General features: G+C 40.5%; 1 protein-coding gene across 1 annotated transcript in view; it reads right to left on the reverse strand.

Annotated features, from left to right (window-relative positions):
• LOC139221550 (plexin-B2-like) overlaps window positions 1-25439 on the reverse strand; it is a 166959-nt gene that overhangs the window by 3945 nt on the left and 137575 nt on the right. Inside the window, exons 19-42 of the mRNA XM_070853452.1 lie at window positions 25035-25183; window positions 23630-23765; window positions 19920-20056; window positions 19661-19843; window positions 18958-19069; window positions 14695-14904; window positions 14521-14604; window positions 14316-14411; window positions 13516-13652; window positions 13322-13422; window positions 11592-11821; window positions 10855-11036; window positions 10655-10721; window positions 9687-9833; window positions 8995-9072; window positions 8611-8689; window positions 8189-8289; window positions 7144-7225; window positions 6162-6313; window positions 5742-5902; window positions 3836-3983; window positions 3276-3340; window positions 3042-3117; window positions 401-475 (exon numbers count right to left, since the gene is read on the reverse strand). Coding sequence (XP_070709553.1) covers window positions 401-475; window positions 3042-3117; window positions 3276-3340; window positions 3836-3983; window positions 5742-5902; window positions 6162-6313; window positions 7144-7225; window positions 8189-8289; window positions 8611-8689; window positions 8995-9072; window positions 9687-9833; window positions 10655-10721; window positions 10855-11036; window positions 11592-11821; window positions 13322-13422; window positions 13516-13652; window positions 14316-14411; window positions 14521-14604; window positions 14695-14904; window positions 18958-19069; window positions 19661-19843; window positions 19920-20056; window positions 23630-23765; window positions 25035-25183 — 2988 coding nt within the window. The remainder of the gene's footprint in view (window positions 1-400; window positions 476-3041; window positions 3118-3275; window positions 3341-3835; window positions 3984-5741; window positions 5903-6161; window positions 6314-7143; window positions 7226-8188; window positions 8290-8610; window positions 8690-8994; window positions 9073-9686; window positions 9834-10654; window positions 10722-10854; window positions 11037-11591; window positions 11822-13321; window positions 13423-13515; window positions 13653-14315; window positions 14412-14520; window positions 14605-14694; window positions 14905-18957; window positions 19070-19660; window positions 19844-19919; window positions 20057-23629; window positions 23766-25034; window positions 25184-25439) is intronic.

Consider the following 25439-nt stretch of genomic DNA (forward strand, 5'->3'; position numbering starts at 1 on the left):
TCCAGATTTTTTTTTTTTAAGAAGTTTGACTGACAACCAACATTCAATAGTTTTATGGTAATATTTTTATGCCAGTAAATGTAGTATTTACTGTTTTCCTGTAAAGTTTATCTGTTGTTGCATCCTCTGAGCAACTACACCCAAGCTGTAAATCTTGCTTGTGCTGACATCTAGTGGTTGCTACATGCTACAAGCATTTTTGGTGACAACAGACCTACAGCTTTCAGTTCTTTTCCCCCATGGAAAATTTAATGTGGGGTTGCTTTTCAAAGTATAATCTCAAAACTTGGATCTTATTTTCATAATTTAGGCAAGAAAATTGAGCAGCCTGGCTGCTTGTGTTTGTTGCTCCGTTGGACTTTGTTTTATGTTGAGGTTGAAACTGAAAGACATTTCTCACCACATCGTAGTACTTGCTGGCGTACTGGTACAACTGATGTAAGGCCACCTGGGTGTTCAGCTTGTCTGTGTGTTCCTGCAAAGTGAAGACAAAGGTTACATATTGCAACAGTGAACACCAGCTCTGTTTCCATTCAAATGTCAAGCAGATTTTACATGATGTTTGTAATATTAATAGTCCACACATATGTCAAGCTTATCATGTATATATTCATCTGCATTATTGCTGCACAGTGGTGCAGTGCAGCAATAAGGACAATACTTTATATCCACAACACCGATGACAAATCTTTGTTAACATTTACAGTAGTCTAAGTGAGAAAAAATTTGGTATGTTTCATGTTTTTGACTGATGGTATGGGTTTAATTTTTGCAGTGTTTCTCAACTGAATAAGACACAAGTCTAAAGTCTAAAGACTGAATAAGGTTAGCAATATGAGGTTCAAAGTTTAAGTGTAAGTCAGAAAGAATACTGACATTCTCAAGGGTGGTCTTGATGTTGCTGGCAAGGAGCCAAATATAAAGACCGACCTCCTTAGTAAAATTATCAGGGCTTCAGTTTTATAAGAATTGAGAGGAAGGAAATGTTGAGACATCTAATTTGTAACAGAAGCTGCGCAGTCATGAAGGGTAGTAAGGTTACTGAGGTTATTAGATTTAACTGAAAAGTAAAGCTGTGTGTCATCGACACAACAATGGTAAGAGATATCACTGGATGAATTCAGCAGATAGCCCAGAGGTACCGTATATAATGAAAACAAAATAGATCCAGGGTTTGATCCTTGTGGGATCCCACATACAAAAGGAGCAAAAGAATATGAATAATTGTTAACATGAACATTGACATGTCTGTTGTACATGTTATGAGAAAACCATTTTAGAGCAGCATCAGAGACCCAGTTCAGAAGAAAAGGCATGATTAATGGTGTCAAAGGCAGCAGATGACTCAAGTAAAACTAAGATTGAAAATCAAAATGGAAAATGTATCTTTATCTGCACACACAAGAATGTAATTTGTTACTTTGGGCAGTGCTGTTTCAGTGCTATGTTTTTGATGGAAGTCAGATTGTGTCCTTTTTGTCCAGTTGAAGAAGCTGATGAACTTTTCTAGGGAGAGTTTTTTTGAGGAGAGGAAGACAGTGGCTGACTTACAGTCAGGTATGCAACCAAAGAAGAGAGACTGATTGACAATAGAAAGGAGACGGGGTAATGACTGGCAGGACCTCTTTAAAAAATTTAGTAGGAATTCTATCAGCAGGTCAGGTTGATGGGTGCATACGAGAAACTATATCTGAGATCTTGCATGAAAATTGGGTTGAACTCATACAGCCGAACAGGCCAGGTGGCTTGATCTGAGAGATAAAGACCAAGGTTGAAATTTGATCTGAGACCTTTGATTTTGTCAGCAAAGAAATTCAGAACCATATCGCAACCATCAGAGGAGGTGGATGGAAATCCAGAATGAACAGGATTCAGAAGTTGATTGATAGTATTACACAGAAACCTTGGGTTATGTTTGTTATTGTTGATCAGGCCAGAGTAATATGCTCTTCTCTCATCTTTGATGAGTTGATTGAGCATGATTAATAGCTCCTTCATGGGAAGGTAGTGAACATGGATGTTATTTTTTTCCCATCTACGCTCAGCCTTTCTATTATTTCTTCCATGGCATCGAATGGAGTCATCCATCCAGGGGGACGGATTGACAACTAGGGCTAGTCTAGTCTTATTTGGATCGGAAAACCCTGCATCTATAAAGATGCAAGACTACATGGTTCATCTCTGAGGTGTCACGTTGTCACGTCTCATAAATGATACATTTGTGATCAGAAACTATAAATCAGACATATGCAAGGAGTTCAGGGTCAGTCCAAATGTAAGAACAAGATCAAGGCTGTGCCCACGTTTAAGAGTATAGTACTAGTGCAAGTATTTTCTTGTTGTAGCTGGTCAAGATGCAGATTTTTATTACTTCATTTACTCTTGGGTAGTTCTTTAAAATCATGTCTTACATGTAAAAACTTAATCTGCAAAGTAACTAGTAACTATATTTGTCAGATATATTAAGTGCTGTGCCAAAGTGTTAGGCAGGTGTGGAGAAATGCTGTAAAGTAAGAATGCTTTCAAAAGTATAAAACCTAATTGTTTATTTTTATCGATTTACAATTTGCAAAGTGAGCGAACAGAAGAAAAATCTAAATCAAACCGATATTTGGTGTGACCACCCTTTGCCTTCACAACAGCATCAATTCTTCTGTTTCCTGTTACAATTAATGACTGTGTTTCAACCCACACCTTTGAAGGCAAAGGGTGGTCACACCAAATACTGATTTGATTTAGATTTTTTCTTCCATTTACTCACTTTGCATTTTGTCCATTAAAAAAAATTATAACAAAAACAATTACATTTTATATTTTTGAAAGCATTCTTACTTTACAGCATTTCTTCTCACCTGCCTAAGACTTTTGCACAGTCCTGTATAGTGGGGTAAAAAGTACAATATTTACAAATGTATACAGAAAATTGAAATACTCAACTAAAGTACAAGCACCTCCTGCTATCTTACTGTATTAACAATGACAGTTACAACAGTAATAGTAACCACACACACACAAACACACACACAGTATGTGGTTCATACCCTGGACACCTCAGCAAGGTGTGTATTCATGTCCTGGTCACTAACTGGAACCATCTGTCTGATGCCCTTGTAGTAACTGAGGAAAACACAAAAACACACAAGTTTCACACATTTTCAGTCTCATAAGTTGGACTTTTCCGGTGCAACTAAACCCACCTGTTGCCCAGCTGTTCGTCCAAATACAATTACACACACATCTGTTCATTTTCTGAATATTTAATGCAACAAACTCACTCATCCACCATCTTCTTGTACGTTGAAATCTCTTTTGCATAGAGCAGCTTGTTGCTGGGAGACTCCTGCAAACAGATAAAAGATCTTTTCTCAGAATCATCTCAATTCCCAAAAAGCAAAGCTTCGTTGAGATGTCTTACAGAGAAAATCCTCTCTTGGATGCTCCTGCACTGTTAATTATCATCAGCCTGTGACATTCAAACAGTCTGGGGTTTATTTTGTGATTAAGTGTTGTAATTAACTGCCCGCCTGCCTACTTGTCTGCGGCAATGACTTTCTGTGTGTCCCAGAAAGACTTCTGACAACAGGCAGAGAAGGACTGTGAACGTGCATGTACTCGTTCACAAAGCCTCGAAGACATCATAGAAAGAACTTGCTTGAGAATCTGCATGTTTTTAAGTTTCTTCAGTATCAAAGTACTTCAGTGACAGCTGTCAGAGTGCATTGCAAAAAGGAAATGCTAATTGCTGATTCAACATACTTTTAATGGTGCCAATTTGCCAAAATGTAAAAAAGTACAGGCTTAATGGTTTGTGTGATCTTTATGTGTGTGAACTGACTCTGCTGAGTTTGTGCTCCGTCTTGGTGCAGGCGTCCATGAAGGTCTGAGCGATGACATGCAGCGAAGCGTCTACCACCTCCGTCACGTGGACGTCAAAGATGAAGTGAGGGTTCCTCAGGATGTTCACCCAAAACCGCAGAGGCAAGCTGAGGGGACAGGAGGACCCGGGTCAGGACAGCTGCCACCAGAGTCAAGACTATTTCAAACACTTGATAAAACTGCCACTGACTTGACAATATCATAGTTCAGTTTAGGCAAAGTTAGTTAAAATATGTCTTAATTTACTTCTACTTCTTAATTTACTATATTACTGCTTAATAATATAAAGGTTAAATAAAAAGTAAAGAGATAAATAAAGAGTTTAGAGGGTGATGTGATGCTTGTTTTGTCCAAAATACACTGAAATTATTAAAATAATTATTAAAGGAAATCTTGACATTGGAGAAGATGGAATCATGAAAAGTTTTTCTATGATAAATGACTTGAAGGACAATCAAAATCGTTGCCAATTCATTTCCTGTCAACCTGCAGATTAATGGTCCTGTCAGCCGTACTTACATAAACTGTTGGGCAGTTTAATTAATTAACAACAAAACCTGGCAGATAGTGTAGTGACGTGAAAGTGCAGCATTGTGAGATGTAAAGCGGTAAAAGAAGAAAGTAAAGTACAGGTACCTCAGAAGTACAGTACTTGAGTTACACAGGTACAGCTGTCAATTACAGACTGCTAACACACAGCTTTCCTTCTCTTCCCTCCTCCTTTCATCCTTTCATCTCTTCCTCTCTGCTACCTCCACAGACCACAACCCTCATCAATAATTCACTACATCCGATGAATATTTCATTGTCCAACTTGTTTGTGTGTGTGTGCATCTTCCTGATTGACAGGTGGAGCTCAAGGCCAGTTTGAAAGAAGAGTGCTTAAGGAGGGAAAAAAAGAAATCTCTCTGTCTCTCCATCTGTCTCTTTCTCTTATTCTTCTTCTTCTCTGTCATCATTTATCTGTCCTGAAAACAGACCGCCGATTAGATCGGGCTTTTATGTTGTCGACCGCCTGGTTTAGCAGTGATGAGGACATAATTACTCTCTAGTTTAAGCTGATGAGGTTTAACACACACTAACACACACACACACACACACAGCTTGAGAAGCAGTGCAATTATTTCTCTTTGCAGGTTTTCTTCACAGGTCGCATCTCCAGGCTCTGATTCAGAGGAGCTTTGAGGAGAAGCTGGCAGATGTTGAATCAGTTAAAGCGTCACATATCGGCCAGTTTACTGACAGTGTGATCCATGTGAGGCTGTTCGAATGATAAAAAAGGAGATTTATATACCCTGGATACTGATCACACGTGTTTCACTCACTTAGAGATGCTTTCTTGTTGTCTGTGTTCGCCTTTGCTTACAGAAGATGCTATTAAGGATGAGCAGGAAAAGAACTGGCAATAAAATGACTCAATCATTCCCACAGCCTGTTTATTTAACAAAAGAATAACCAGATTTCGATAATTCATTCACATTTTAAGTCATTTTTCAAGCATAAATGCCAAAAATACTCTGCTTCTGATATCTCAAATGTGAAGAGTAGCGTCTTTTCTCTGTTTTATAATAATATATGTATATATAATAGATTAAAATATATGTAATAATCTTAAACATTATCTCAGGCTCTGAGAAACTGCAAAGGTCATATTTTAATATTTTCTAACTAAAACTAAACTACACATCTGTAAGTTATCCAAAAAAGAACTTAGGGGGAAAGAGCAGTGTTTAGTTGGTAATGATAAGTTACCTCAAGTCTTGTGCGTGAATGATTTCGTTGCCAAACACATGTTGAAAAACACATATAACTCATCACCCGTACAGTCTTTAGTCCAGTATTACATACAGTGGACAGCTGTGTACCTGTTTGTCTTCCAGATGTGCAGCGTCTCCTCGTCCACGTTGTCGTGTCTCAGTGCCTGTTCGTCCAAGAAGTCGAAGAAGTACTTGACGGCCGGAGGGACGACGGAGCTCGAGCACAACACGCTGCGGAAGAAGTCATCCACAAACTGCTGCAAAGTGCCCTGCAACACGAATCAAAACCATTTTCTATAAAAGCTAAGGGTAAGGCTACTTTAAGTAGCCTGAGAAGCAAAGCCCGGGGCAAAAAAGTCTGAAATCACACTAAAGCTTAATTACTATGAATGCAATGTTTAATACTAGATAGACCAGTCAGATCGGTGGAGAGCCGCATATGCAGGAAATGCTCCGCTTAAATACGAGTCTCTCAAAATTGCCCTTAATTCCAGTGTTTAGACTCTTTGAGATTATCTGCAGCTGTACCTTGACGGACAGCAGCCTGGTCAGGTAGATCTCAGTGATGGCTTTGGTCATCGCTTTGTCCTTCATGCTGCCTCTCTTCGACTTCACTTCATCGATTTCATCCGCCGGCCTCACCAGGTGGAAGGTGTTGTCGTCCTCCAGCAGGGCGTTTTCTGACCGACAGAGACAGAAAAGCCCCATTAAGTGTACATATAAATTGGGACTCTCCTGTTTGCTCTCTGTAAAGCCGGATATACATTTATTCATGCCCGCAGTCGGCTTTATGAGGGTTTTTATGACCTTGATTGCATCGTGAGGGGAGAACAGTTTTTAACTGATAGGAGAAGAACCTCCTCACCAACTCTTAACTTAAAGTACTTCCTATTTTATCAAACAGTGGCATCAGTTCAGACTTGTGTCACGCTGTAAATGTTAGGAAACGTGACAGAAAGAACTATTTGACCGTTTTTTCAAGTAAATGTAAGGTGAGTTCTCAGATCAGCTGAAGAATCACAGCTTTCATATTATATGAAAGATCCATTCTGGCTTTAGTTTGAATGATTTTCCATCTTTTGAACACACAATATTTTGTCACTGTTAATAGAAAACCACATATCCAGCTTGTCAGATTTCAACCTTTTCTGTAATGTCTAAAATGTTGAAATAAATTTGTAGCTTAGTAGGTCATGTATATATACTGTACTGCCATCAACTCTTAGAAATGTCACCAATTGCTATAATCGCTTCTATATTCTTCCTTTACCTAAATTTGAATATCTTTCCTGGTTCAGCTGCTGTGGTTAAGCCTGTTTGGCTCTGTTTCATCATAGAGGAAAACCGATTCAGATATAAAACTATGCTCCACCTTTTTTTAGTTGCTATTTGATGTTTAGCACATTGATATGGATCACAATAGATTCTGCAACTTTAAGCTGAAACTGAAGTTTATAGATATTCTGAACAGTTGAAAATTTGAATTTACAAGATTCGTGTGTGTACATACTCTCTTCGTGGCTGTCTTGGTGCTGGTGGAAGGACTGTGTGTGCAAAACTCTGGACAGAACCAACGTAGCGTTATCCCGAACCTGCAAGACAAGAAATCACTGAAATCAGTGAGAATAAAATGAATAAATCCTGATTCAGTCTGTAACTGAACTATGCGCACAGTTATCAAGGTGCACTTAGTCTCACAGCAGCTGACAGGATAAGCAATTTTCTTTAAATGTCAGAGGAGAGGACCAGAGGAGTGTTTTAGTTTCTGTTAGTTTTCGCGCAGCTTGAGGACGAGTCTCTTGTGGCTCGACATTTCTCTGCACTCCAGCTTTTGGTTGTTTCAGCACAGGAGAAAAAGTCTGAACTGGACTCACAGAAGCAAAGTTAATTAAAAACATCCAGAGTGTGAAGGAGGAGGAACATCAGCTGAAGTTTGACTCGCAGCATTATCTTAGGCTTGGGACAAACCACTTATTAAAGATAGTTTCCACCAACTTGCACAGGATGTTTTTTTAAGTCTTCTGACTTCTTTTTATTCGGGAAGGAGCATAAACAGAGTGAATAAAGTGGACAGGACAGAGAGCCACTGGTCGGTGACCACTGGAGTTCTGGAGGTAGACGACCCCACAGTTCCTGTGAGAACGCCAACTGTGTTCTTGTACCAAAACAGACCAACAGCTTGTACTGTTTATATGCAGTGACATTTGCACTGAAAAGGGCAAAAAAGGAGCTCCTCTGTAATTTAACTCATTGTTCTGGACGGCATTTTAACCATCAGGAAATTATAGGATATGGTCTGTGAGAGACCTGGACATTCAGCAGGTCAAAGCCAAAAGAGAAAAATAAAAGCCTTTCCAGTGCGGCGGAAAAGATACTACGTGAGGTGAATTTGAGTCAAAAATCGTACTTCTTCACTGAATCATAACTCATTCAAATCTTAACACACAGACATGAACACGCATGTTCAGTCTGATTTGCACTTTGTGAGGATATCGTCTCTCATTACCCACAGACATTATAAAGTATTTGCATGAGCGCCTGGAGACTAAACTCACATTGTAATGAGCCAACGTGTTGAGTCTCTTCCAGCGTCCTTCTTTCTGGGACGTCAGGTCGAGGTCGGACAGGATCTGACCCGTGGAGCCGGGGCGCCACTCTGGACGGATGAGAAAATAATCTTTAATGTGGATTTTTCATAGTACACAAGGTCTGCTGGACAGAGACGGGTATGATGGGAGATAAAGAAAACTTTAATGTGCTTCTGTGTCTACAGTTTCCCTTTGGCACAAATAAATTACTCCCTCACTCAATCTAGTTAAATAGTCTGTATATGAGCTCTAAATCACAGCGTTATTATATCTGTAACCCTGCAGTTCAGCTGCAGACCTGCAGGGGGTGACATACTAAAGGTTCATGACACAGTAATAGTGATGTTCCTAGTGTTTCGGAGCTATTTTGATCAGTGTCTGTGTCTTACCCAGTGCAACACTCTCCACCTTTGGTCTCTGCGAGTACGGCAGATTCCTGTAGACTTGATCGATGATCTTCTCTTTTACCTGGAGAAGAGGAAGTTCAAATTTCATCTGACAAAATGTATCCCAACACAAAAATCTAAAACTATCTGCTGTGAAGGTTTGACCTAAAGATGTTTTTTTTGAATCACCCCTCAGCCAAAATTAAAGGGTGGCAACTAAAGATACACAGTGGAAAGTTCTAGATTTTTAGAATGGAGTTCAGTGGCTTTACATTTTCTGCATATATGACATAAACTCATATATTGAAGTTGAGCTGAAATTTTCCAACTTTCTCCTGCTGCCAAGACTGGTGAACTCCCATGGAAAAGAAAAAAAGACAAACGTACCTGGGAGATGGTGTCACAGTTCAGCACCTTCACTGGTGTCACGTCTGGTCCCTCCCCGTGCACCAACACCTGCAGAGTCTGGCATCACAAACACACACGTGAGCCACACACTGATCCTAAGGTCTGGAGGGAATATATGTAGGGCTTCAACTAATGATTGTTGCCATAACCTCTGCCAAGGAGGTTATGCTTTCAGTGCTGTTTGTTTGTCTGTTTGTCAGCAGGCTTGTGGAAAAACTATAAGCCATGAAACTTGGGAGGGGTGCATCATGGGCCAAACCCAAACTGTCAAATTTAAAGTTTGGAACGGATCCTGATCCTGACTCACGTACAAGCAAATTGCAACACTGGTGTCTAAGGCAAAGTGAATGGTGCAATCAAACACACAAGATTTTTTTTTTACATAATTGTAGTAGTTTAAACACATCCAGACATGTGTTGGTGGAGCTTGAAGCTCCTCAGTCCTTGGCGGAGTGTCCCTTCTAGTCAATGAGTATTGACTAATAAATTAATTTTTTACTCTATGAATAAAATAAAAAAAATAATGAAAGATTTCGCAATGTCTTTGCAGAATGCGTGTGGGAAAAGAAATATTAAATGTCACTTCCAGCTCCAAAATAACTAAGATGGCGAAACTCAAGCCGACAAACCGATGGCTGATGTCAGTATTTGTATGTATTGTGTATACTAACCAGTACAGAGTACTCCACGTCGTCCCCCAGCAGCCCCGTGTCGTTCAGTGTGTATTTGGCTTTCTTCATCTTGGCGTCCACCGGGCCTTTCTCAACCTGGTGCTTCAAGGCCTTGAACAGTTTGTATAAAGGCTCTCCTGCAGTGTCCTAAAACACACACACACAAACATCAGAAGGACTGAAGGTGACCACAGACTCAGTCTCCCCTTCTGCAAATCTTTGAACTTAAACATATAGAATATATTGACTGAAAAAAACTCCCTGGTGCAACAAATCAAAGCTTCAACCAAATGTCCTCTTTGACTAAACTTTGAAAATAGTGAGAAATGCCATTATAATGACAAAGAGCCCAAAGTGGCTCCTTCACAACACAAAACCTCAAAATTATTAAAAATACATTAAAATGATCAAAATGATTCCTCAGATTTAAGAAGCTGTAATCATTAGATGTTTTTCCATAAAACATTATACATCATCAAAATAGTAGCAAATTATTTTTCTGACTAACTGATTTATGGAAACATCATATTTACTAAACTCTTCCTTTCTATTGGAGGAAAAAGTACAGTTGGATCATCTTCTGCATATCAAACTAATTAATCACAATAAGATTGGCAACTTTAAAGTTTTAGGCTTCTTTACGGTTAAAGGACTAAACCCAATCAACAGTCAACAGCCTATCCTGATCAAAACGCTGGTTTGTGTTTCAAACCCAACTTTGAGAAAGTAAATTATAGAAACACTGAACATCAGCACAATATATCGGCTGCTGCTGTCAGTGTCAGCCTTCCAAAAGAGGTTTCAAAAGAAAACAGAGACAGGGGGAAGTCAATTATAATGAAAGGACCAGGTGAAGAAAGAAAGAAGAGGGATAAAGGCAAGACAAACAGATCGAAGAGAAAAGGGAAGAAAAACAAATGGAAGGAAAGTAAAAACCATCACAGAATAAGCGAAAGAATTGCTGTTACCCTGAGGAACTGATAGAGACAGATGGACATCCAATTACACAGCATCCTCTCCACCACCGTCTCTGACCTACATACACAAAAGACAACAAATAAAAACATTAGAACTGTACAGAAGACATTTTTTCTATCGTTTTAAACCCCACAAACTTCCTCAGTGTGACTGCAGTTACACAAAAGTTGTGAATTCTTCCCTTCCTCACCTCCTGAGCATGAGTTTGGGGTTTTTGTTCTGCACGTGCTCATCCATCAGCTCCAGCAGCAGCGTCCTCATGATGTCCGTATAATACTCCAGTTTGCCGTGCAGCGCCACCGTCAGCAGGGACGCGAAATAACCCCGGGCTCGGGCGTTGAAGTCCGGGCGGCTCTCCAAAGTGCGGATGAACTATAGGTAGTGTATATAGTGGGTTTAAAAAAATAGTTAATTCTTGATCCTGGAAAAAATAGTCCGACAAAAGAAAACCTAACTCAAGATCCACATTGTAGCTTTTCCTACAACTTTCAACCGCATCTCATAATCCATGACCGGAAAAAACAAATAAGTGGACCTTGAGTACAATTTTTTTAGTCAAACATGAGTAACATTGGCCTGATTCTCAATTTGTCTGATACCCAAATAGATCCGACTGCACTCAGTATCAGCCCTGGTTAGGAAATCAGAGGCTTACTTTAAAAAGATGTATGCTGGTTAGAAAATAATCGTCTCATCATCCAGCTGGCAACTGAATGTTTTATTGCTGGTGCAGGAGGTAAAAAAAAAGGACTTTCTAACATAAATAACTCTTTAGACTGGTGTTGGTGTTTTTGAAAGCACTTTGGATCAGGTCTTACATTCTTTGGGACCCCATTTGATCGGGAAAGAAAGAAAGATCAAAAGAAAATGGAGGGAGAAGAGGAACAGGAACAGGAACAAATTCCACCAAAAATCTTTATAACTTACATTGATGAGAAAGGTTTTACTGTTCAGCAGGTTGGAGAACTGGTTAAGCGCCTGAGCCACGATGGCCTTGCGGGCTTCCGGGATTTGTAATTTCCTTGTGATCATGGCATCATTGGCGCCGTCCTTGGATGGCAGGAAAAAGTTTCGATCTGTGTAGTTCTTGTAGTCCAGGAAGGGCATGCGGGCCTCGCTAAGGTCGCTGGTGTGGTCCTCCATTTCAATCATCAGATCTGACAGAAACATCATAAAATATTCAGTCGTTATTTATTGACTTTTCCAATAATTATGTGTTGTAAACAGCATTTTTTTTTTTAAATAAAGAGTTTGGATGGTGGTTTCTTGTTTTTTAGTCTTTTCAAAATAAGTGACAGAAGAGCACAAGCGTAAAGAATGGATTAAACAGTGTGTTTATATAGGATGCATAATAAGAATATGCTGCTGACTAGCTTACTATACTATCTGTAGTAGTAGCCTTGCATTTGGGGAAGACTAAACTCCAGTAACCCAAGCAAGCGTGACCCTAGATAGATAAAAACATAAGCGGTGTTTAGCGTGTGCAGTGCATCAACCATCAGTATCAAACGATGGATGCTGACTTTTTGCCTGGAATATGTTAGCTTTAGCCTTTTAGCATATTTGTTCACATTTTGGCAAGAAATAGAAATATGCCGAATGATCTATAAGCAGTTCCTGTTTGCAGAGTACCTGTGGATGCACAGACAGCTATCACTGGATTTCTTTGATGCTGAAGAAGCATAAAAATGAGATGATTCAAGTTGTGAAGTGTTTTTTTTCTATGATTTCTGAGTGATTCATAGACGTTCATTTACAATTATTCAGCTCTTCAACTCAAGCTTTACAGGCGCAGCAACAGCAACTACGGGGCTCAGGACTTGTGAACTGTCAATTATATGGTACAAGTCTTCTGTGAAGTTGGGATTTACACGATTTTCCTGGACCTGCGCATCTTGAACTCCACTCGGCATAGCTTTTCATGTCTTTATATGTACTAGGAGTACTGAACCACTTTGATTGAATATTCCCACTCTCTTTGGAGTCTCTTTGGAAACATCTGACTTGTGAAGAGCCTGCTGACCCCCCATCTGCCCCCAAAGCTCAGCAACCGAGCTGTCAGTTTCAGCTGAAAACGGTCCACCGAACTCGGCCAAGAAGGGGCGCTTCTGATGTCTGAGCCAAAGCGCTGCGCGTTCTGCTGAATCGCGCTGGCAGGAGTTCACATTATGGAGATAAACTGTCAAAGTGGCGACACCCTCTAATCTGTAAACGCAACGTGTGACAAGATGCTGACAAAAACTCGGCTCTGCGGACAGAAGATTGTGCTGCCGCTGCTGCTTCGCTCAGACGCTGGAAACCTTCACGTGGGTCTGAGTTTACTGGACAAGTCTGCTGTTAAGACTGAGCCAGACGTCAACGCTGTCCACAACCTCAGTGTATTAGTGTGACCCAAACCACAAAAATGTTTGATTAAACTTTTAAAACTCAACCCTAATGAGCTGAAGCTTAGAGCTGATGACACTTCCTCATGACTTGATCCATGCCAACAGCTGCAGCATCAATATGAACTAAACCAGCTGCACGTTTTGAGTGAGTGGATTTCTTCTAAGGTGTTAATCAGGGGCTCCAAAGCTCCTGAGACCCCCCATATTTTGCAGTACAATGTTATTATAACAGTAATAAGACCCAGGTTGCTGTTGAGTGAGTGTGTGTACCTGTGAACTCCTTCTTGCAGCGATCTCGGACACTTTCCTCCAGATTCTCCAGCTGGTGTTTCACCTTCTCGTATTCTCGCTCCGCCTGCTGACTCTTCCTCCTGTCAGCACGCATCAAAGACAGGAAGATGTTTAAACATATAAACTCGCAGAAAAAATCGTTTATTTTTTGATAACATGATGATTCGTCCAACCTGTAGCAGTAGACGGACACGGCGATGAAGAGCAGCATCGGTACGATAACTGCCGGGATGATTATAGCCAGAGGAATGTCGTCTTTTCGGGCGTAGTAGACTGAACCCACCATCCACTCGCCATGACCAAACTTCACCTGGAGAGAGACAGAGATCATGCTGCATATTCCAGTTTGAGAACATGAAAATGAAAGTCTTTTAAGAGGATTTTTTTTTATTCCACACAAAGAGCTGCTCATCCTTCTGGTTTTTCTTCTTTTTTTATCAGTTCTGGGTGAAATTAGCCTTTTGTGTCATAAGGTGGAGGTAGTCAACATATAGGCCTATTAAGGAACCAATACAAGGACAGGAAAACGAGGAGGAAAGAGGAAACATTAAAGCCATTAAGGCTTAAGGTTATGGTACAGATTTTTTATTGTGAGTCCCATTAGTGTGTTTTATGTCTCTGTCCTAAGATTTGACTGAATCATGGCTCAGAGAAGGGGTGCTATTTTTGACTCAAATGAACCTCACGCAGTATCTTTGCCTCATCTTCACCTGTCCAGTGCCCTCCTGAAGAGGCTTTTCAATTTCTGTACTGGCTTTGTTCCGTTTATCCTTTAACAGTATTTTCAATTACAGAGTACAGAGAATATTTCAGTCCCCATCTCCCCAAGATGGGGCTTCAGAAATTGCAATTTTAGCCACAACTGTATTATCCATTATATATTAATCATCTAAATATGGACGTGTATGAAGGTAAACCTTCATGTGAGCCCCTGGAAGTTTAGTCAAACAACAGAGTGTGGTCGAGAGGTTACCACGAGCTCCAGCGGGTCGTTGGTTGTGTCTCTGCGCTGGCGCTTGGATCTGGCTTTGGGCTGTGACGAAGGAGCCTCCAGGATCAACTTATCATCCTGCACAGAGTCAACAGAAAGAGGAGAAGAAAAGAGTCTTTACAGTGCAAATCCATTCTAAACATCTGGGCCTTTATTTCTTCCAAAGCTCTTCTCATCGTCTGTTTACCTGCAGTATGTTGACGTGACAGGAGGCATCTCCGACAAACGCCTGCGCCTCTTTGGCTGTCATGGCCTTGGAGAAACCTCGACCCTGACGAACGCACAAAAAAAAGAAAAGAGAAGTCAGCAGATCCAGAGGTGACGCGTGACATTAATAGTTAAAGTCACCGCCTGTCCTCACAGTCACGATGATGATGCTGGTCTCGGTGATGACGTTCTTGGCGAGCTTGTTGAAGGAGGGGTCCGGGTGGTAGTCGAAGCTCCCTAGGTCCTCAAACACGTTGTCCAGGTAGAGAACCGTCCTGAGAGACTGGCTGTCGAAGCAGCAGTTGACCGGCGGAGAGTAAAACTCGAGGACGGTGTCGTTCTTACTCAGAGCCCCCTGGACAAACTGCGAGAGAAAGAGAGCGAATTTAACAAGACAGAAGCTGAAGAAGTCCGTCCAGCTGTGTCACAATAGTTTATCTCTGATCCCTGATGGCTTTAAATCAGAGCCCAATTATATTATTCAGTCTAATTATGTTATTAAGTTTCTTTGAATAAAAACAAAACAATTTCATTAAAAAATAATAACAGAAAAGTTGAGGTCTGCTTCAACTCTAAGTTGTGGTTTAAAATGTCCAACTGCCTTTAATTAAATCAAATACAGCTCTTTATATTAATATCTTTTATCCTTGTATTAAATCTTTTTTCATCTTCTGTCTTATTTATGTCTCTTGTTGCATTGCCTTCTGTTTCTTGTACATCTAAATGTCTTTACAGGCCCCATGGAAAACACTTTGTAACATAACTCACTCACGGTGTGACCAACATTTACCTGCAGTCGTTAAATATTCATCTAAATGTGCTTCTAAAACACAAACAAACTGAAACATTTCAAAAACCTCATTGTGGTTTCACTTTGAAATCCATCACATCACAGAGAAGACAAGAGAGGCTCCGACTGCCTTTTCATTGTGACACTTGACACTAGTCTGTTTTATGATGCGCTTATTTAAGAGTAGTACTCAAGGCACACGATTTAAAGGCTATAATCACTATTTTAGAAACAACAGCAAATCAAATGACAACGCACAATCAACTCGACGGCCGTTGCTCGTGGTGATGAACCTGCAGAGAATTATGGGGCTGAGTCTGCAGCTGAGACCTTGGCTCTACGGAGCTTTACAGCCAGTTTCAGCTCACTGTGATGCTCTCATAGCATCGTTTTCAGCCGCAGCAGCAGGTGTATTCAGAGAAAAAGCTCTAACAGCCCGCTACCTGTGCGCTACCTGCTCGGCACCAAACAACAGACGGACACAGTCAGAGGCGAGCTGGTAGATACAGTGGAGCGTTTAGCAGCTAAAGGGACACACACACGCACAAAATACATACATAGGACATACTGTATACATCTAATGTGCAATACAAATGTGTTCAATTCATACAACCTATTATTGTGAGCTGTCCAAACATTTGGACAAACTCTATTTTGATTCTTGTTCTCAGAACTTTCATGCCAATAAAACCCTTTGAATTGAATTGAACTGAACTGAATTGAATATTTCCCTCAGGAGTTGTTGGAGACCACAAACAGAGCTGTGAATTGTGAGTGAATATTGGACTTACATTCATCAGGTGGGCACAGACATGACTTCAAATGAATGGCAATGCTGCAGGGTTAAATACAATTTCCTGGTGATGGTTGAAAGCAAAGTGCCTCCAACAGGTTCACAGTGTGTTTGTAGTGAATCACTCCCAGTGTTTCCACATTTTCAGGGCAGGTGTAACTTTTACTTCAGGTTCCGTCCTCCCTCCCTTCCTGCTCTTTCTTCCCTCTCCTCTCTCTCTCTCTGCCCCCCCGCTGCGTCTCCCCCTCTTTCTTCCCGGTTCAGACGGCAGCTTTAGATGAAGCGACGATAAAACGACTTCACCTCCTCTCGCCTGCAGGGAATCTTTCCTCAGGGACTCCGTCACTCAAAACTATTCAGCAGTGAAATGGAGGCGTCGTCCCTTTCCTCTGTCTCCCAGCCTCAGACAGAACAAGAGACAGTCATAGTCGCAGGCCGATAGACATCTGGTCCATATAGTGCTTTCATTAAAACATTTGATTTGGTCCCGTCAGTGTCGTCCTGCTCTGGATCGAACGTTTGCTTTCGAATTGATCATCATAACTCCTATATACTCCTAGAGCTGATAGGAAACTCTGAACCTGGACTGATTCCGATTCTGTGTTGATCCCGTCAAACAAATATATAATAAAGATTTGCTGCCTTTTTTGGCAAACTGACCGACAAGAACAAAAAAAATTCTTGACTATATTTGACAATACTTTGACATACTTCCATCCATTAATGAGTAAACTTTTCATGTTTTACAGCGAAGGCGTTTGATTTATACGCAACGACATCTAACAGCAGAAGCAGATTTCTATCACAGTAAAAGGTGTCAAGCTGATCTGAATTTCATATTACACATTTTTAAAATCACATTTGGACAATCTGCTTGATTCTTCTTCATGATGACGGTTGATTTCCGTCCGATCATTTCTGAGTGGATATCATGCCTCTGTTTGCCACTACAAAGATTAATATTACACAATTCTTTACAATTATCTTCTCTATAACCGAGTACAAAGCACAATTAGGAGAGCAATTTGAACACCTTAGACACACCCCTCCAGGTGCTACAGATAATCCTGCTGCACATCATCTTTCATAAAAAGCTTCTTTTCTAATAAACGCCAAAATGAGAGCAATAATGTTCTACGTTTTTTGGCGACTGAAACTAAACATGACTGAAATTCAAACTAAGAAACATTTTCCTCAAAAGACTAAAGCTACAACACGAGAAAAATTAACACCAGTGTGTGTGTGCCAAGTTGTTCTGTGTTGTGAGAGAGTGCACGCTCCTGATGGGCCCGTTTGATTAAACTAGTGGGCTTTTCATTTCCTCTGTATGGCTCACACACAACTTCAGACAGTTTGTTTTCCTCTTCCTCTGCTCTTTATCTTAGCCAGCAGAGAAAAAAAAATAAAAAATCAATTTCTTTCCCACTTCTGAGCGTCTACGTTTTTTTTTTTCATCCTTTGTTTCGTCATCAAAACAAAGATGGCAGCCTGCCGCCTCCCTGCGTAGGAACAAACTGGAGCTTGGCTTAGCTTGAGAGGAGAAGCTATGAAGTCGGAAAACGTAGAGAACACCTGGAGGAAGATTTAGATGGTTCCCCTAATGTGACTCTAAACATTAATTAATCTTTAAAACGGGTGAAAGAAGTGCCGTACGTGACGATCAACAATATTCAGCATCCCTGTGGAATAAGCCAATCACAGAGCTCCTCTTCCTGGCCTGATGCAGATGACATTAGGGTCTGTGGTGACATGGGGACATGAGTTTTCACTCGTGATAAAAGTGGCCATGGATGTGGCAGTCAGTGTCAGGAGAGAAGACAGCATCCCCTCGCTATCACAGCTCTCTGCACAACACATAAGCTGAGTCTCCTCCTTGAAAGTAAACTGGCTTGCCTGTGCTTTGTCTGCCCAGGGAATATGTAGTGGCCTCTGGCAGAACCGAATGAAATGAACTCCGCTGTTTAATTATTTTATAACGGACTGATCTGTTTTAGGGTTTATCTTCTTCATTTCCTGCTTTTGCTTATGATGGTGATCGTGGTAATGTTTGACGCATTTCAACCATAAACTATAAGATCGTCTGAAAGGTGAAGCCAGAGCTGAAGAGCCTTAAACGTGCATTCTTTCTAATGGCCAGCAGGGGGCGACTCCACTGGGAGCAAACTCCAAATGAATGGAAGTGATTTTACTTCTCACTTGATTTATTACCTCAATAAACACTTTCCTAATGAGCTTATGGTCACTATCACTAGTTGCAGGTTTTCTGCAATACAGCATGGTGTTCATTTAGTAAATTATGGTTCCACTTAGAGTGAAGCACACAATAAAGCGAGGGAGGCTTCAGGGCGACACTACCTTGTAACTAACCCGTTAGAGGCGGGTTATGCTGAGCCCTAACCAATCAGACATGGAGGTCTACAAAAAACACAGGTCACTTCTGGTTCTGGAACCTAGATGGTGACGTCCAAAATGGCTTCAAAACGGCAGTCCCCAAACCAAAGGGTGGCATCATGGTGGCTACGTCCACTTCTTACAGACAGTCTATGATTCCAGCTGTGTTTTTATGCCTCTTAGTCCACCTTTAATAAATGAAACTTAAAACTCAGGTGATTCTGTTGATTTCCTGGTGTTATTCAGCCTTTAAAGATGGTGAGAGAAATGTCTACTACCTGACAAATACTGGATGATAAAAACTAAGGTCACAGTATTTGGTGTACATTTCGTTTTGAGAGGTTCCTTTTTTTCCCCATTTCTGAAGTCGTCAAAAACTATTTTTCATATTTGTCGTTGACTAAATCGACACTGATCACACACACACACACACACACACTTACCTCTACAGGTGCGGTGTTGTGTGAAAACTCGTCAGGAGACGGCATGACTTTCATCGTGGCTCTCTGGATCAGGTCAAAACCGCTTCCCACCACCACGATCCTTCGACCACCACTACACACACACACACACACACACACACACACACACACACACACACACACACACACACACACACACACACACACACACACACACACACACACACACACACACACACACACACACACACACACACACACACACACAGTTTTCAGACATTTATTCAAAACATTCATTAAGATCTTCAAATATGACCCACTGTTCTGTCACAGCCTATGACAGAAAATAATTCACACTGAGTAGTTCACTTTTCTGTATTTGGTACATTAGTCCATTTTACTCTAAATACTGTATCTGTACTTGTACTTTTAATGCAGCATTTCAATGTGAATTGAGGATTTCTTTACTTTCCCACCACTGAAGAATAACTGAGTGTGTAAATACATTTAAGGGGTATTTCACCTTAATTTCAAAGATTCATACATTGAAAAGAATAGAGAAAGAAACTCCTTCATGTATTGCTCTCTGTTTATGATAACTAGAGTCGGAGTTAGCAAATCTGTATATTTTAACACCTCTATATAGTTCAATGCAATATAATAACAGCTCTGTCTACTGTACCTAAAAAAAACGATGTAAACCGATGTTTCAAACCATGCTCACCATAAGAAACTGGCCTTGGGGTTATAATCAGAAACCTTGGGGTTATCGAAGTACTGGTATGGAGCAGGGACGTCTTTGGTCGTGTTTTTGCCGTACTTCACCGTCACCGTCAACAAGTCAGAGGGCAACTTCGGCATGCGATACCTCCCCGTCTCACAGGTGATATTTGTGCCAAACGTCAGGCTGAGGGGGAGAGAAGAAGGCCGTGAACAGAGAGCTTTTAATGTTCAACAAACATGAGTAAGGAGGCGTCGCTTACACTTCACAGTGGACTCCTCCCACGGTGACGGACACGTCGTCTTTAGTCGCGGTGTTCAGGTCCTGTCCGGTGATGGTGATCAAGGTTCCCCCGGCTGCCGGACCCTTGGATGGGAAGACACCGTGCGGTTTGGGGTCCTGGACAGAGAGGAGGAGAAATTTAGCGGTCGCACTTAAAGGTGAAGACAGATTTATTGCTTTTGTGCTTAGAGAAATGATCAGTTGAGTAAGTCAAGAAGTATGTGTTGTGTTTTTGTTTTCTTAAATCATTTTGTCTTCCTTTTACTTGATTTTATGTCACTCATTCCTTGTGTTTTATGTACACTTGGTCATTGTTCTGTGATGGAAAAAGGCAGAGTAATCAGCATTAAATGCATTAGAGTGATGTTGGGTAAATGTAGTGTTGAACTTCCATTATGTTTGTTATTATTATGTTTGAGCTCTTAATCATCACTTTTATTTACTCAGGTTTACAACTTTGGCAAATTGAGTCATTGTCCAGCATCCTGACTTCACTTAATTATGGCTTCTAATTAGTTTCTGTGCCATCTATTACAATCTGTGAGTGTTGCTCAAGAGACTTTTTTTTTTTTTTATTCCATTCTCAAACCGGTTATTTTCAGCGGCTACACTCATTGAAGGCTTGGGCGCAGAAATAATTACATTTCAACAACAAAATAAAAAGCTGAGATCTGTCAAAGCAAGTGGCAGAGACAGAAACAAAAACAAAGAGGAAAAATAACATTGAGAAGTACACATTAAAACTTTAACGGAGTTGTGTTCATTATGTTCCAGCTGCCGTCCTGGAGGTACGAACGCTTTGATCACATCAAAACCAAAGCGTATTTTAAAGCCAAATAATTCCCATGGTACTTATAATCAGCGAGCTATGGCTAAAAACATTGTAGAACTTAACCGTGGGGGAGTTTTATCAACACGCATGCTTGAAGAATATTGATAAAGGCGACGGCGGCTGCTGAAACACACCAGCTGGTGGCTTCCTGTTTGCACTGGAAGGTTTTGTACTGTGCTGACAGCATGATACACAAAACAAGAGGGGATATTAATTCTGCGCTACACTGGAGGATAATCCAGCTTCGAAATTTAAGGAGTCAATCTGTCTGGAGAATTAAGGCACAGCAGTCAAGCACAGCGTGTGAAATAAGTTATTTGTAGTTTGTTTGGAAGCAAAAGGGGGGAAAAAAAAAATAAAGGTGCAAATGTGAATCCAAAGTAAACAAGTAAAATAATAGTTTTTAAAATCAGTGTAGCACATGTGTGTGGTGTGCGACTGCTGAGATATGCTTAAGCATTTGGTTTGTTGGCGTTTCAGATTTGCTTCTTGCTGCTCTGGCAGAGGGGGCTGCAAACACAAGAATAAGTATCCCTGAAGAGAGACAAAGTCATAACAATCCTGCCTGGCTGGAAGTTATACACAAACCAAACAGCAGCACAGCAGGTAGCTGCTACTGGAATATATCTGGAAGAAGGCTGCCAACATTTTACCAGACAGAAACTCAAGCCCACAGATTCAGTAGCAGATACACAACAGACGGAAAAGTGAACAAATGATTCTATTTAGAGGACATACGAAACAAAAAGGAGTAAGGCTCAACAATATTTTTATATCAACAATGGATAAAATGACTTTGAAAAGGTGATGCTCATAGTATATTATCACAGATTTCAAAGTCTTCTAGCTCATTATTTTAGTTTTACAGCCAGAAACTTTACTGTTTCCTCTTCAGTTTCAATTTGAGCACCAACAGCAGCTGCTGTCAGCACAGAAAGCTCTAAAAAAAAAAAAAAAAAGCCACCGTTTGCTCACTAATGAACACCGGGCCGCAGACACACACAGTTAGCAGGCAGCCAGTGGACACAATGGAGCACGATCACGAGCTAACAGGGCGAACATGGGAGCCGATAGCGGACTTACATAGATCAAGTGGCCAGAAACACAACTCTAAATCAATGCTAATGTTGCTATGTGTCTGTTGGAAGTGTAAATCATGTAATTTAAAGGTTAGCTGACATGTTGACCACATCAGCATCACAAGGTAATAGTTAGGTAGTTATGTGTTTTAGACATTCTTGATGAGTATCTCTTGATAAATACTAACTGTGGATTTTTTTTCTTTACTTTTTACATTTATTGTTGCTTATTTTGTTGCTTATAATGTTTTAGAGAAACCCTTCAGATCTCATCCAGGTTCCAGGGGCTTTAACATATAGTTATATATTACACGATGCAGTCCTGTAGTCCTCTTTGTCCTCAGTGAAAGAGATGCTGGAAGTCTGCCAATATGATGGTTGACACCCAATTTACACACTTAACCTTGTCTTTGGCATGTTATATTGTCTTCATTAAATCTTACTGCTACAATAACCAATTATTTTCACTGATGATTAATCTGCCAGTTATTTTCTAAATTAATCGATTAATTGCTTGAGCTATAAAATCTCATAAAGTAGTAAAAACGCATTTGATATCCATGGTTTGATCGGAACGTTACTCCAATATTCCAATCATACATGAAAACCACAAGTAACAAATCCTCACATTTGAGAAGTTAAAATCAGAGATTTTTTCACCAGTTTTGCTTCATAAATAACTGAAATTATTAGCGAAATAGTCACATATTTGTTTTCGTGTCCTTACCTTGAGGCGGGTTGTAAAAACACTGTCAAACTACCCTTCAACGTCCCTTTAAATTACCTTTAAATGTTACCAAGGCAGGAAAACAAGCTAAATGTAATATCTTTTTGTCCTTTATACCAATTTGAATACAAAGGCTGTGTGTAGCCCGTTAGACTACAGACACTGTAGTATTGCTTTAATATTTCTGACAATAAGTCAAACAAATCAAGAAATGCTGTGGGAGTTTTAAAGTAGGAGAGTTTACAGACAGAGACGTACTGCTGCTGAACAACATTAGTTATATTGGCCTCAGCAGTTTGCTTTAATTAGCTTTGTGTCAGCTCAATGGAAAAATAAACGAGAAAAATGAAATGAACAGCAGCATTTAAATGAAAGAACAGAGTGTAATTTGAGACACAACAGAACGGCAAGAGACACTTATATATTTTGATTATGTTTGTTTATCTATTTATGGGTAGAAGTTGAATGCAGTTTTGTGCAGGGCTGAATTTGTATGCAAAAGATATTTCCACGCTGCTCCTGCTGCTGCTTTTGGGAGCAGATTTTGCAGCACCTCACCGGAGGAGGAGGAGGAGGAGGAGGGCTGTGTGCTTTCACTTTGTTATGAACCTTTTAATGTTTAAGGGATTTGATCTCCTGGGTTTGAAGTAGCTGTGTCACACAATGCTCTGGATTGCCTCAGAAACTTTGATGAGGTGTGAACACAGTGTCTGCAGGTTTACGGGTGCCAGATTTAACATTTTTTAAAAGCTTCCAGCGGGTGAAACCAAAATGTAAGAACCAAAAATCAAGAGACAAAGCCACAATATTTGTCATGGAAGAGAGGTCGTGACTGTTATCAAACTACTGTAGGAATAACATGTTAAAGGGGAATTCCGTGTATATTTTACAACAGCATGAAATCTGCGTCAGGAATGTGTATCCGCGTGTGTGATACAATCAGAGACCCTTTAGTGAAGACCTGCTTGTTACACTGTGTAGAGGCAGTCAGGGAATGGTATGTAAGAATACATAAATGTGGCGGCGTCTTCAGCTCAGTACTTCAGACCTACCCGATAGCTGAAAGTGACCTGAGATGTGCCTGTTCTCCCGCCCTCCACCTCTACCTCCACCGCTCCACTCTTGGTAGGTTCGAACGGGAGGTCGGACGGCGGAACTCTCCTCGCTGGGCCGATCTCACACACCACACTGTGGACAGAGAGAGCCAGAGATTAAACAATCACATACACTTCATATGAGTGGGGCAGCAACTGATGATTACTTTCATTAGCAGAAATGTTATTACAATAGTCTGGTCATAAAATTGAGAAAAATGCTCATCAAAAATGCTTCCAATTAATTTTTTAATCCACCCTTGCAGCTCTACTTCCAGCAGTGTCCAGACGCTACACAGGTTCAAATCAACTTCAGCTTCAGTTTGACAAAAGTTAATTATTTTCTGGAACTTTTGACCACTTCTTACAGTCTTCATCCACTAAGAAGGCCAAGAGATGCGGCTGGAGCGAAAAAAAAGATTTAAATGAACTATTTCCAATGTGTTCTTCACTTGAATTTAACTAAGGCTAATGAAAACGTAAAATGAAACCAGTCAGATACCCCTATGATCGTTAACTGTCCATTTAACATCAGCTGGCAAATGTCGGGAGGATTTGACTGTCTGTGTTTATGTAAAAGAAGAGATCCAAAATTAATACATTTATGCAAGTAATCTGGTGGTCTGAAACTTTCACTTCAGAGTTTAGTTTTCGTACTTAAATGCACTCTGAGCAGCTTGTACAAATCAACAAAAAACTACGACAACAAGCAGCACTTGCATGAAGAAAAGTGATTAAATTAAGCAGTGAACCACTCCACTGCAGGTGCGTCTGTTAGTGCTTCTGTAGTTTTGGTTTGCTATTTCTGTTTTGGCAATAAGTCAAACGAATCAAGACAGGCTGAGGAAAGTATAAAGTTGGAGAGTTTACAGACGGAGACGTGCTGCTGCTGAACCACATTAGTTATTTTGGCCTCAGCAGTTTGCTATAATTACCTTTGTGTCAGCTCAATAGAAAGCAAACGAGAAATATGAATTAAACAGCAGCATTTAAATGAAACAACAGAGCCTAGTTGGAGACACAACACAGAATAGAAAGTGACACTTATTTATTTGGATTATATTTGCTTCTGTATTTGTAGGAAGAAGTTGAATATGTAAATCCACAGCTTTTGCTTAAAGATTTTTTTTTTTTGCACTTAAAAAGCACTCCGAGTACCTTCTAAAATCAACCTACACCCGAGATGAAAAGCAGCACCACTGAGCACTAAAGAGGGAGAGCTGAGGTTCAGTTAAATGTAGTGATTAATCAATGGCAGCAGGCTGTCAGGGGTTCATGTAAAGAGCTTCACCTTAACATGCACAGACAACAGAGGGGCTCCCATCTGCATGTTAATGAGGCTGCTGTCTGTCGTGGAGATTACCTGGTGGAGACGGAGTATCTGTCCTCCTGGTGAACGCAGTCCACCCCGGCCACTGTGATCTTCTTGATGTCTTCCTTCTTTATTCCCATGTTGGAGCCTTTGATGGTGACTGAGATGCGGCCGTTGAGGGGACCGTAGCGGGGGATGATCTGCGGAATGAAACACAGTAAGACATGCGGCTTGTTGGATGTGGTAGTTTAAAAAGCAAACATTTCTAAAACCATGGGATCTATTTTTTTCTTTTACGTCCGTGTGGGTCATTTGGTGAGCATGCAGCCACATTCTGATTGAAAATGATGAATTTCTGTTGGTGGGTTTTGAGCTTTTCTTTAACAATTATTACCTTAAGTTACCTTACCTTTCTTAAATGTCACAGTATAGTATTCTTATTCTTATTTAGTAACA

The sequence above is a fragment of the Pempheris klunzingeri genome, chromosome 22 (genome assembly GCF_042242105.1).
Source record: "Pempheris klunzingeri isolate RE-2024b chromosome 22, fPemKlu1.hap1, whole genome shotgun sequence".
Lineage (NCBI taxonomy): Eukaryota > Metazoa > Chordata > Actinopteri > Acropomatiformes > Pempheridae > Pempheris > Pempheris klunzingeri.